General features: G+C 39.6%; 1 protein-coding gene across 1 annotated transcript in view; it reads left to right on the top strand.

Annotated features, from left to right (window-relative positions):
* PGRMC1 (progesterone receptor membrane component 1) overlaps window positions 1-13429 on the top strand; it is a 602020-nt gene that overhangs the window by 336632 nt on the left and 251959 nt on the right. The window contains exon 2 of the mRNA XM_044057055.1: window positions 1856-2011. Coding sequence (XP_043912990.1) covers window positions 1856-2011 — 156 coding nt within the window. The remainder of the gene's footprint in view (window positions 1-1855; window positions 2012-13429) is intronic.

The following is a 13429-nucleotide window of genomic DNA, read 5'->3' as shown; positions in this document are numbered from 1 at the left end:
AGGAGTCATTTGCGTATATCCCATGGGCCTCCTTTTTGTGAAGGTTTATGGTACTACACAGTGGAAACGGTGGTTTGCCTGGATTTTTTTTTTTGCCTGTGTGGCTTTTCTTTTGGGCCTTTTTGGTAACATAGTTGCATGGTATTGGGTGTTAACAAATCTTCCATTATACTGACTAAAGTTTATGGCCTTAGTCTTTTTGGTGACAAGGATGGACCTGCTCATCAGCCTACAACATTGTGGCATGTACATAACTTCCATTAAAGTCAGAAAAAAATCTTTATTTTTGGTAAGTAAAATTATAATAGTCTAGTCTATTCACTATCCCACCAACTTGTCCAGCAACCAGTGGTTTAGCTGAAATGTTTGTACAAAACTTCAGGATGGGTATGAAGAATTTTTGCATACCATGCTAGACATTTGAGTATAAAATTTCACTTTTTTCATGTGTAGTGCAAAGTAACACTTAAAAGTATTACAGAAGTATCTATAGCGTTCTTGCCAAGACATATCAGAACTAGACTGGATTAGCAGACATAACAGGACGAGGGCATTCAGCAGAGTGTCTGTTTATCTCTACGATACTGCTGGAGGAAGTCCTAAGTGGATTGTGGAATTGTTATGGAAGAAATTGTCTCTGTTCTTTACTGATTTGAAGGAACCGAGTGAAATTTTGTAGAGGAAAGTTTAGACCTAGGCTTAGAAAAAGATACTGTTTCCAGACGTCCTAGATGGTGATTATGTTAATGTCATCCATGAATAAAGAGGCAGTTGCCAGTCCTGGCTGTTTAGACACTGTTTTTATAGGTGAATGATTCTGATGTTTTAGAAAGAGAGGAATCCTGAACTGAAACAAAAATGCAGAAGTTGGAAATAACTTCCATGTCTGATCTGTTGACTGCTATTAGCAGTTGTTCAGAACCTATGTATTGATTGTCTGCGTACTACACCCGAACTAAGTTACTACATTTCTGTGGACATTTAGGTCATAAAAGTAAAATTTTGGCCCAGTTGTTGTGCTTCATCTAAAAAGGGGACTGAAGAATAATGTGATGTATTTGTCTGTGCAAGTAATTAACAGGGTGACAGGGTATCTGTGTTTTAAAAAAAATACAGCGTAAGGTAGAGCTCAGTCATAAATACACACAGCATAAGGTAGAGCTCACTCATAAAGTGGCTTCAAACTGTACGCTTGGTCTCTAAATGTATATGAGTATGCCAGAAGTGGCCTAATGCTAGAGACATCTAAAAATAGTGAACCTTCTCCACCATCGTAAAAGTTTCCTACAGAAGAAATGCTGCAGCAGAAGTCCCAAATAACTGTAGACTGAACATAAAGGATCTGCGGGTAAAACTGGAAATGTTATCTGCATAGGGAACATTTTCTCTTCTCTTGCATTACTGAGAATCTGTTCAAAAGCAAGTTTTAGTGACCAGGAGTAACACCAGGGCTTCATCCCTGTTTTCCCTGGACAGGCAAATTAGCCTTTAGATTACCTGTTCACTGTAGTACTTGCAGAGTCCAATACCATATGTGTTTTGTTTTTATGAGTGTTTTTGTGTCATGGCTCTTAGCTTGTAATACCTATTTTTGATGCAACATGGACAGGATTCTTTACATTTGGTGGGAAGCTTGAATGACTCAGAGTTGGAGGAATGTTTAATTGGCATTGGAATACGCATGTATGTCAAACTAGAGAAGCCAAGCCTTGCTGGGCTGAATATTCATTGTCATTAACGGTCAGTATTTTTTTTTTCAACTGCCATCTTAATTATCTGTGGTGTACAGTTCATTGATTCATTCATGCTGCTGTGACAATTGCTGCATCTTTTTTGTATTTTTTTTTTCTTGCAGGTGGACCTTATGGCATTTTTGCTGGGCGAGATGCATCACGAGGTCTTGCCACTTTCTGTCTGGATAAAGAGTCCCTCAAGGATGAGTATGATGACCTCTCTGATCTGAATTCCATGCAACAGGACAGTTTGAGTGAATGGGAGATGCAGTTTGAGCGTAAGTTTTAACAGAAGGGAACATTCTGTTGTAGTCATGCTGATATGTTAGCTAGCTGTGTAATTTGAAGGTTGGAACAGATTTTGCTTGCCTTTTCCTATTTGTCATTTTAATGTCATCATATTAATTAGGCCATCTGAGAAACAAGAATTACCCCATGATGGGCAGAGCTTCCGAAAAATTAATGTCTTATTTGTTGATCCCTGTTCATAGGCTGAAACATTTATTTTGTCCTCCTAAATCTCCTGCAAAAGAGTGCCAGTACTAAGTACAGTAGACTCCCTCTTATCTAGTCTCACTTGGACTGGACCTTAGGCTGGATAAATGAATGGCTGGTTAATCAGAAAAAGCATACAAAATAGCATTTATAGGTTATAAACTAGCTAGAATAATGGGATTTGTTAGTATGCATTTTTCTAATAAATATGAACTCTAAAATGCAAATGTCTGTCATTATTTAGCCCAGAGGAGGCTGAAGTGTTCTTCTCTGTTGTATTTTGATAGGTCTATGGCAGACATTTGATGGACACTTAGAGAGACTGGATAAGAGGGAGTCTACTATGTAGTACATTCGGTCTGACTCCATGGCACAAGAGGATGGATTCCCAGCTGCAATGTAGGCAATCAGGATTCATGTAGTGGTCCCAGCACTGGAGGACCCAGGCATGAAGGGGTGTGACTGACTTGTTTCCCATGGAGGTGGGAAGGAGGGTTTATGTTCACTCTGGGGTCCAGGGAGGGGGGTACAGTGGTTTGTGGCAACTTTCCAGTGGAGACCAGGAAGCTTACTGTGCATTCCTTGGGGGGGGGACTTGGGAGGGAATGCCCCTTGTGAAAGTGAGGCGATGTTCTTTGCTGTCATTCCTATGGACACTCCTTTTCTTTTCTTCTTGCCAGGTGCAAGTGTTAGGAATGAAGTAGAAAACCTCAAAGCCCTACAAATGTTTATTTGAATTATGACCCCCTTTTGGTTGATACTTGACCTGTTGCTTGAGAATGAATGGGATGGGTGGACATGGAGGGGGACTATAGTCGACAGACAGCAGGGCAAAGAGTGCAAAAAAAAAGTAGTAATACTTTTGCTGGTGGTCCCCTTCCTCCAGTCTTCGTGATCATCAGTTGTAGCCGCAGCCTTCCCTCCTTCCTTTACAGGATGGCATTTGGAGCATGAGCATTAGTGACCAAACATTCTACCATGATTGTTTTGACCGTTCTTGATTTTCTTAGCCTATCGCAGACATTTCTGACCACAGTACAGTACATGCGTTTTACTTTTTTAATGACTTAGCGTACATACATCTTCATGGGTGGCTGTGGTGGTGCAGCGGTTAGCGTTGCTGCCTCACAGCAAGAGGTTCTCTGGTTCAATCCTCAGCTGGGGTGCCTTTTGTGCGGAGTCTGCATGTCCTCCCTGTGGTCGCGTGGGTTTCCTCCAGGTGCTCCGGTTTCCTCCCACATCCCAAAGACATGCTGCAGGTGGATTGGACACACGAAATTGGCCCTAGGTGTGTGTGTCTGCGTTTGTGTACCTTCAGTGGAAGGTTGGGTGCCGGGCTGGCAACTCGACACTGTAAAACTCCACTGACAATCATGAGCAGACAGGTGATCCACTGTGGCGACCCCTAACCAGGAAAAGCCGAAAGTAGAAGAAGCGTACATACATCTTCATGCACATTAGAAAAAGAATGCAGCTTTTCTTTCCCTGCTGCTCTCTTCACCAGTAAGCAACATGTTCTGATGTTCTTCGTGTTTCACTGTTGCAGTCATCACATTTGGGTTATCTGCCTCCAGGTAGCCCTCAGCCGGCCTGAATACCAGAGTCTTGGGATTTCTGTGTCGGATGCTGTCGCTTCTTCCATGACGTCAGGTCGTCAGGGGTATAAAACATGCAGCCGACGCCATTGCATCAGTCTTTCTTGCTGTGCGGTGCCCGAAGCAGAAGCAGTTTGCAAGTGCCGGTCGGCCTACTCCTGAAATTTTTGTTTTCAAGTTTCAGACCTGAAGTCTTCTCAAAGATAAGTACCCTGTTGGGGATCGTTTTTTCTTGTTCTAACCAATGTCAGAAAAAATTAATAATTGTCTTGCCTGTGGAAAGCAAATAACTCATAGAGATTTTCATTCTTACTGCGTCACCTGTTTAGGCCCAGACCACGATGTGCCTTGTTCAATGCCCGAACTATCTGTCGTTGGGCAATTTTTGTAGGTAAATACTTTCTCTCTCGATCTCCGTACTCTGAAATGGCATCGGTAAGCCATCCGACTACCGATCTTCCAAAAAAACGTAAGGATAAAGACAGAGACAGGCTGCATAGGTTCAAAACTGCAGACGACGCTACTGTTAAGCTAGTCGCCAGTCCGCCGATACTCAGTGAGGCACTTTCATAGCCCCTGATACCTGCTTCTACAGATTCACAGGCCTCTACTGAGACCCATTCGGAGTCCGAGATGCTTCTTCGACTATGGAACCTGCGGACGTCTCTTTCTTGTATGGGTCCAGAGCCGCTGTGCAGGCACTGGCTTCTGAGGGTGTATTCAGGCCTACCGATTTTCATATTAAACCGACGACTTTGTTTCAAGCCAAAAATACTGAATTTCTCAGGCCTAAAGTTCGCACTACGCCTAGGAAACCGACTAAAGTGCATTCTCAGGCTCACAGGCCTCAAAACCAAATGATTAGAATGGCTGAAGACCTTATTACTTTAATTAGGGGAAGCCAGCCTTGTCCCTCAGAGAGACCTAGAACTGATTTTTCTTCCAATTCTTCTGAATCAGGAATCTGATATCTCTGATGTTCATCGTGTTACACTGCTGCAGTCATTACACTTGGGTTATCCTACCGTCAGGCGGTTCCCCAGTCGGCCTGAGTTCCAAAGTCTTGGTCCGGCGTCGGTTGCTGTCGCCTCCTCCCTGACGTCAGTGTGACAGGGGTATATAAGATGCAGCCGACGCCATTTTCTTCAGTCTTTCTTGCCGAGCGGTGCCCAAAGCAAAAGCAGTTCGCAAATGCCGGACGGCTGTCTCATGAGATTTTCATTCCGAATCCAGAACCGAAGTCTTCTACAAAGCTAAGTATCCCGTTGGGGAAACTTTTTCTTGCCTTAGACCGATGTCAGTAAAAGTTAATAACTGTATTTCTTATGGGAAGCAAATACCTCATAAGGATTTCCATTCCTATTGTATCCCATGCCTAGGCCCAGACCACGATGTCACTGGTTGTCTGTTTTGTGCCAGGTTTAACAAGCGCACTATTAAACGTCGGTTTGATTTTGCCCGACATTATTTTGGTAGAAAATTCAAATATACCATGCCGTCGGAACTTCCGATGACCAGAATGCACAAAAAGCGCAAAGACAAGGATAGGCATCCGAGGCCCAAAACTGACGACGAAGCCTCTTTTAGGCCAGTCGCCGGTTCTCCGGTTTTCAGCGAGGCACCTTCGCAGCCCCTGACGACCGCCTCTGTAGAACCACAGGCCGCCTCAGACTCCCACGTGGAGATGACTGGGCCTTCGGACGCACATGTTTTTCAGCCTACCGAGACTAACCTTTCAGAGGGATCCGGAGTAACTGAGCAACCCATAACTGCAGAGGGTGTCTTCAGACCTAGTCAATTAAGCGTTAAACCCTCAGCTAAGTCTAAGCCTCCTTTAAAATCATAGAAACAAATGCAGCATTCTCCAGGGCAGGCCTCCATGCCTAAGAAACAAATGCTCAAAATGGCCGAAGACCTAATCACTCTGATCAGGGGGTCCCATCCTCCTCCTGATAAAAGGCCTAGACAGGATGCAGACTATGACTCATCCGACCAGGTGTCCATCTCTTCTGATTCATCCTCAGACCTAGGATACTCTCTACCCCTTATGAGGATTCTGATGTTGAGGAATCAATTCCATCAGCCTCACCACCTGAGGACTACTCCTTTGGGGAAACCCTACATACCATGAGGGAGCATTTCCACTGGGAAGGCCAGGATAACTCAGAATCCAAGAAAAGGCTCAGAGACTTCCTTTTTTTACCTCAACACAGACCCCTTGCTATTCCGCCAGTGTTAGATATTGTGGATGATGTGTATACTGAATCCAGCTTAAATCCTGATTAGGTTCATAGGTTCATACTAGGCTATCTGCCCTAGGGCATTTATAAGCCTAGCCCGAGTGTGTGTGGCTTTCGCCACCCCTTGGAATGAGAATACTATGCCCATTTAGGGTTTAGTTTACTGTGCCTCTGTCTAGTAGTGACACAGAAATGACCCCCGGGGTAAACCTACGATCTCCCATCCACTCGTCAAGATTTCTCTTGAAGAGAGTCAGTGAGGGGCTTTGCCTAACATGGACTGGGATTCTGTTCCAGAGTGAAGGGAACCTCTGGGTTATGAATCTGTCCCTCCAGCACGTCCTATTTATTTCTGTGTTGAGGTTCAAGTCTCTCGCTCTCTTGGCTCTGGTGGATTTGGATTTTCTGAGGTGGAGCATGTCCATTAATTCTGGATTGGACATGGCCTTGTACGTCAGACATAGATCGCCTCTGAGTAGGCGGTATGTGACTGAATAGAGCTGGAGTTTCTTCAGCCGGGCAGCATATGACATATAACACAACACCAGCTATTCAGCTCGAACTGGAAACACAGCCCGATTACAGGATACAACAACTGCCAATTCACCAAAAAACGAATTTATTGTCTGAAAAGTCTCTAGCGCCTCTGCTCAATAAAGCCTTCAAAGAGTAAATAACAGTACATTTCTATTCATATTTATATACACACCCATTAATTCATTATACAATTAAGGATTCATTAATCAATTAAAAAATCTATTATCATTTAAAAAGACATATTTATATTACACACTTCCAACAACAGTCAACATTTAATCCCCTTGGTATTAATGTTTGATATTTTAAAATAAAAATTAATTCTTTTTTTAAAAGTAGATTTTTTATTTTTTCCTCACTAGCTTCATTACTATTAATCTCTTCTAATATAGACACCTGAAAACTAGTAACATCAGAATTGTGAAATTTCACAAAATGTTGAGCCAAAGGGCTCTCTAACTTATTATTCTTAATGTCTCTCAGGTGTTCCATTATTCTCACTTTGAGCATTCTTTTAGTCTGTCCTATGTAGAATTTTGTGCATCCACATTTAATAATGTAAATAACTTGTTTAGTAACACAACTAAAAGAACCTGTGGATTTAAAACTTATTCCATTAATATAGGGAAAGACATTTTTCACATGAGCACAAACTTTACATTTCCCACACGGTGTAGTACCTACACTTCTTATTGTTCTAACTATCTCCTGAGTGGGTAGTTCAAATATAGTATGTATTACCATGTCTCTTATATTTCTTCCCCTGCTATAACTAAATATTAATTTTTTATTTGTCATCTCACTTAATTCTTCATAATTTTGCAAGAATCTCCAAAAATATAATATACATTCCTTAATGTCATTACTACAGATATTGTATGTAGATACCATAAAAATATTATTCACCTCTCCATGTTCTCTATTATACTTTTTTATCTATTTTCCTTTGTACTTGAAACCTACTACTATATCTGTTACAAAATATTTCATCTCTACTTTTTTTTAATACCTGCATATTATACTTTCTATTCTTGAACATTTCCATTGTATTATTAACTTCATTTAAAAATTCTTCATCACTATTACATATTCTGGAGATCCTTAAGAATTCACTATATGGTATCGCTTCTATAGTGTGATTCGGATGGCAACTAGTGCCCATCAAAAATTGATTAAGAGAATCGAACTTTCTATGTATGCTAGTGATTATATGCTCTCCTGCAATTCCCTTTAAATTTATATCTAAAAAGGAGACCTTGTCTCCACATTGTATTCCATCAAAATGGATATCAAACCTATTTTTTTGTATATCTGATATAAAATTTTCAGTTTCTTGTTTACCTCCTTTACACAAGAAAATCAAATCGTCTATAAATCTAAAATAGTGTGTAACATATTTTTTCACAAAATAATGTGTATAAATACACTCAAATTCCATCAGGCCCATAAAAATATTGGCATACATGGGTGCAAATGCTGCACCCATGGCTGTGCCCTGTATTTGGTGATAAATTCTATTGTTGAAATTAAAATAATTATTTTCCAAACAAAATTTTACTAACTCTAACACATAATGTGTCAGTGGGTAGTCTCCCATAGATTTCAGTAATGCCTCTAGACCATGTATGTTCTTAATGTTTGTATATAAACTACTAACATCTAGTGTTAGCCAATACATGTCTTCACACCACACAACATTTTTAATTTTGTGTAGAAAATCAAAAGAATCTTTTATATAAGATGGTAATTTAATAACTTCCTTTAACAATACTTCATGTAAAATAAGCCCTAGATTATGTAGAAAATAATTTCTTGCCGAAACTATCGGTCTCCCCGGAGGGTTATCCATGTCTTTGTGTAGTTTCGGTAAACAGTAAAATTGTGCAGGACTGCAATCTGTTATATCCAACTTATATTCTACATCATTTTCATTCCAATAACCCAATCTCAGGCCTTTTTGAATTAATTCTGAATAATTTTCTTTAGCTATTGTTAATTCTATTAATGAACTCTCACAATAAACTGATGCATTTGTTAGCAAATTCATACACATTTTTAAATATTGTGTGTAATGCATAACTATTTTATTGCCTTTATCTGAAGGCTTTACTATCAATTCATTTTGTTTAGAAAATTTCATTAACTCAGCCCATTCATTTTTTGTTAAATTAAAATTCACATTAGAAGTTTTGACCTTGTTAATAATTTCCCCAATTTCAAAATTTATCATGGTAGAAAAACTCTTAATACCTTCATGAATAAAAGGTGGTACAAACTTCTTATCCATTCTTATTTTAGAAGTATCTATTGTACAATAAGCATTTAATTCACTTAAACAAGAAGTAAATGACTCATCCATAGAATCCTGACTACATTCAAATGTATTACTATCTAAGCTACTTATTTCAGACTGTTTATATTCCACATTCTTATTTGCAGTATAAGTAAAATAATACCATATCTGTAATTTCCGTATAAATTTAAAAATATCAATTTTGCACTGGTATTTTTTCGGAAGAACTGTTGGAACAAATTTTAAACCATGATTTAACACTGTATATACTTTTTCATTAATAAAGCAACCTGATATATTCACTACTATATCACAAATATTGGGATTAATACCATTTTGTCCTTTTGTTTTCGCGCCAAGGCCGAAACGGCCCTCCCCTGTAGTTCTCTTGTTCTGCGAATGTTCTTTTCTGTTGCTGTTGCCTCCCTGTTTGTCTATATCCACCAAAATGTTCTGGTAGGAAGCAGTCATCCGCCGGTGGTGAAAGAGGTGGAAAATCATGTTCTCTCTCACTATATCTCGGTGCTTTATTTTGTTGTCTATCAGTGTTCCTAGTAAAACTATCAGTTCTCCCTTGCTGGTTAGCGTTCACATTTGAAAAGTTGCGATTGTAACGTGGTCTCTGATTAGTTCCACCAAAGAAGGCAGTACCATTCTCAAAGTCTCTCAGATCCCTCGTAATTTTGTGTATTTTTTGTTCTATACATTTATTTTCAAGAATGTGAACCTTTTCTTGAATCTCTAACAGACAAGATTCAAATTTTGTTTTATCCAATGCAGCTGTCAAATTCATACAAAGCAAATTAATGTCTTTTTTAATGTTAGTTAATTTAAGAATATCCCGCTCTATTAATATTTTCAGCCATTCTATGGAACACTGATGTGCTGCTTTCTCCCATCTATTCATGAACACTTTATCTGTTGTACAAGTGGAAACAAAAGGTTCCGATGTGAATTTAATAGCTCGTAAGCCTCTAGGCACAATGTTTAAGTCAACATACCTTTGTAGACTGGTATAATTATAGTACGTAAGCATTTCTTTGTCCATTAAATTTCTAAGCTTAGATAGCAATGCTTTAACTTCACCAGGATATTCCGTGGATCTTTTACCAACATGAGCAAATGGGTTAGTGTCTCTCTTACTTCTAGTTTCAGCAAAAAAACGTTCCCAAACCGGGATTCCTGAGTTGACATCCACATTTCCTTCTGTTCTATTAACATTTTGTTCCATATTCCGGTTTAAAAAGCCTTCTATGGAACGCTGGGAGGTAGTAGCATTTTCCTCCCTAAATATTCTAGGTATATTCACCCCTGGATCACTGGCCATCGAAATATAGGAACAGAAACCAAATATATAACACAACACCAGCTATTCAGCTCGATCTGGAAACACAGCCCGATTACAGGATACAACAACTGCCAGTTAACCAAAAAACTAATTTATTGTCTGAAAAGTCTCTAGCGCCTCGGCTCACCAAAGCCTTCAAGGAGTAAATAACAGTACATTTCTATTCATATTTATATACACACCCATTAATTCATTATACAATTAAGGATTCATTAATCAATTAAAAAATCTATTATCATTTAAAAAGACATATTCATATTACACACTTCCAACAACACAATTAATAAGCACAATACGGCTCAGTAGATCAGGAACCACGAATCACTGCAGTAATATTCTTTTATTGTAAAACCATCCAACAATTGCAAACGCTGTAATATGTTGAGCGCTTTCATCTAGTACCTCTAGATTTCTTCAGAACATAAAACTGATTGGGTCATACATATTAAATACCTTATTAGCCCGCCTTTTTTCCAATTAATTTGCCCCAAATGTAAATGTTTAACCCTTAGTTGAACATTTAAAATAAAACCTATAGTTTACTTACCTACCTAACTACCTACCAAACCTCTATTGAGAATATAAGTCATAATTAATATTCATATTAGGTAAAATAACATGTTCTATCCATTTATTACAGGTTTATACATGCACAATGGAACTATCAATGGACTCATTTAGTTCATAACTAAGTTAGAGTAGTATTATTACATTATGATCTATGTATTAAATCATGAAGACCTGTGTAATATATGTATTTTTAGCAGTATTTTTTAACACTATTGTAATAGATACATGGAATATCAAATTTGTCATAATTATATATTTCTGAACTTTTATAGTACTGTAAGTAAACTATAGGTTTTATTTTAAATGTTCAACTAAGGGTTAAACATTTACATTTGGGGCAAATTAATTGGAAAAAAGGCGGGCTAATAAGGTATTTAATATGTATGACCCAATCAGTTTTATGTTCTGAAGAAATCTAGAGGTACTAGATGAAAGCGCTCAACATCTTACAGTGTTTGCAATTGTTGGATGGTTTTACAATAAAAGAATATTACTGCAGTGATTCGTGGTTCCTGATCTACTGAGCCGTATTGTGCTTATTAATTGTGTTGTATCTGGTGGACTTTGGGAGCTTTTGCTTGCGACACTTCCAACAACAGTCAACGTTTAATCCCCTTGGTATTAATGTTTGATATTTTAAAATAAAAATTAATTCTTTTTTTAAAAGTAGATTTTTTATTTTTTCCTCACTAGCTTCATTACTATTAATCTCTTCTAATATAGACACCCGAAAACTAGTAACATCAGAATTGTGAAATTTCACAAAATGTTGAGTCAAAGGGCTCTCTAACTTATTATTCTTAATGTCTCTCAGGTGTTCCATTATTCTCACTTTGAGCATTCTTTTACTCTGTCCTATGTAGAATTTTGTGCATCCACATTTAATAATGTAAATAACTTGTTTAGTAACACAACTAAAAGAACCTGTGGATTTAAAACTTATTCCATTAATATAAGGAAAGACATTTTTCACATGAGCCTCATAAGGATTTCCATTCCTATTGTATCCCATGCCTAGGCCCAGACCACGATGTCACTGGTTGTCTGTTTTGTGCCAGGTTTAACAAGCGCACTATTAAATGTCGGTTTGATTTTGCCCGACATTATTTTGGTAGAAAATTCAATTATACCATGCCGTCGGAACTTCCGATGACCAGAATGCACAAAAAGCGCAAAGACAAGGATAGGCATCCGAGGCCCAAAACTGATGACGAAGCCTCTTTTAGGCCAGTCGCCGGTTCCCCGGTTTTCAGCGAGGCACCTTCGCAGCCCCTGACGACCGCCTCTGTAGAACCACAGGCCGCCTCTGACTCCCACGTGGAGATGACTGGGCCTTCGGACGCACATGTTTTTCAGCCTACCGAGACTAACCTTTCAGAGGGATCCAGAGTAACTGAGCAACCCATAGCTGCAGAGGGTGTCTTCAGACCTAGTCAATTAAGCGTTAAACCCTCAGCTAAGTCTAAGCCTCCTTTAAAATCATAGAAACAAATACAGCATTCTCCAGGGCAGGCCTCCATGCCTAAGAAACAAATGCTCAAAATGGCCGAAGACCTAATCACTCTGATCAGGGGGTCCCATCCTCCTCCTGATAAAAGGCCTAGACAGGATGCAGACTATGACTCATCCGACCAGGTGTCCATCTCTTCTGATTCATCCTCAGACCTAGGATACTCTCTACCCCTTATGAGGATTCTGATGTTGAGGAATCAATTCCATCAGCCTCACCACCTGAGGACTACTCCTTTGGGGAAACCCTACATACCATGAGGGAGCATTTCCACTGGGAAGGCCAGGATAACTCAGAATCCAAGAAAAGGCTCAGAGACTTCCTTTTTTTACCTCAACACAGACCCCTTGCTATTCCGCCAGTGTTAGATATTGTGGATGATGTGTATACTGAATCCAGCTTAAATCCTGATTAGGTTCATAGGTTCATACTAGGCTATCTGCCCTAGGGCATTTATAAGCCTAGCCAGTGTGTGTGGCTTTCGCCACCCCTTGGAATGAGAATACTATGCCCATTTAGGGTTTAGTTTACTGTGCCTCTGTCTAGTAGTGACACAGAAATGACCCCCGGGGTAAACCTACGATCTCCCATCCACTCGTCAAGATTTCTCTTGAAGAGAGTCAGTGAGGGGCTTTGCCTAACATGGACTGGGATTCTGTTCCAGAGTGAAGGGAGCCTCTGGGTTATGAATCTGTCCCTCCAGCACGTCCTATTTATTTCTGTGTTGAGGTTCAAGTCTCTCGCTCTCTTGGCTCTGGTGGATTTGGATTTTCTGAGGTGGAGCATGTCCATTAATTCTGGATTGGACATGGCCTTGTACGTCAGACATAGATCGCCTCTGAGTAGGCGGTATGCGACTGAATAGAGCTGGAGTTTCTTCAGCTGGGCAGCATATGACATATGTTTGAGACCCTGATTCCTTATCTCCAACCCCTGTTATACCTGACAGATACTACAGAGTCCCTGACTCACATAAATTTCTGTATAAAAGCCCTGTAGCTGACCCTGAAACTATTTCTCAGGGACCCAAAGGAGTTAAGGCCTCATCAGCCAAGAATCCAGTTCCCTCTGACAGAGATTCCAGAGCATTAAACAGATGGGGAAAGAA

Source organism: Protopterus annectens, chromosome 15.part0 (genome assembly GCF_019279795.1).
Source record: "Protopterus annectens isolate FY-2018-M chromosome 15.part0, PAN1.0, whole genome shotgun sequence".
Taxonomy (NCBI): Eukaryota; Metazoa; Chordata; order Ceratodontiformes; family Protopteridae; genus Protopterus; species Protopterus annectens.
This window is presented reverse-complemented; position numbering and strand designations above follow the sequence as displayed.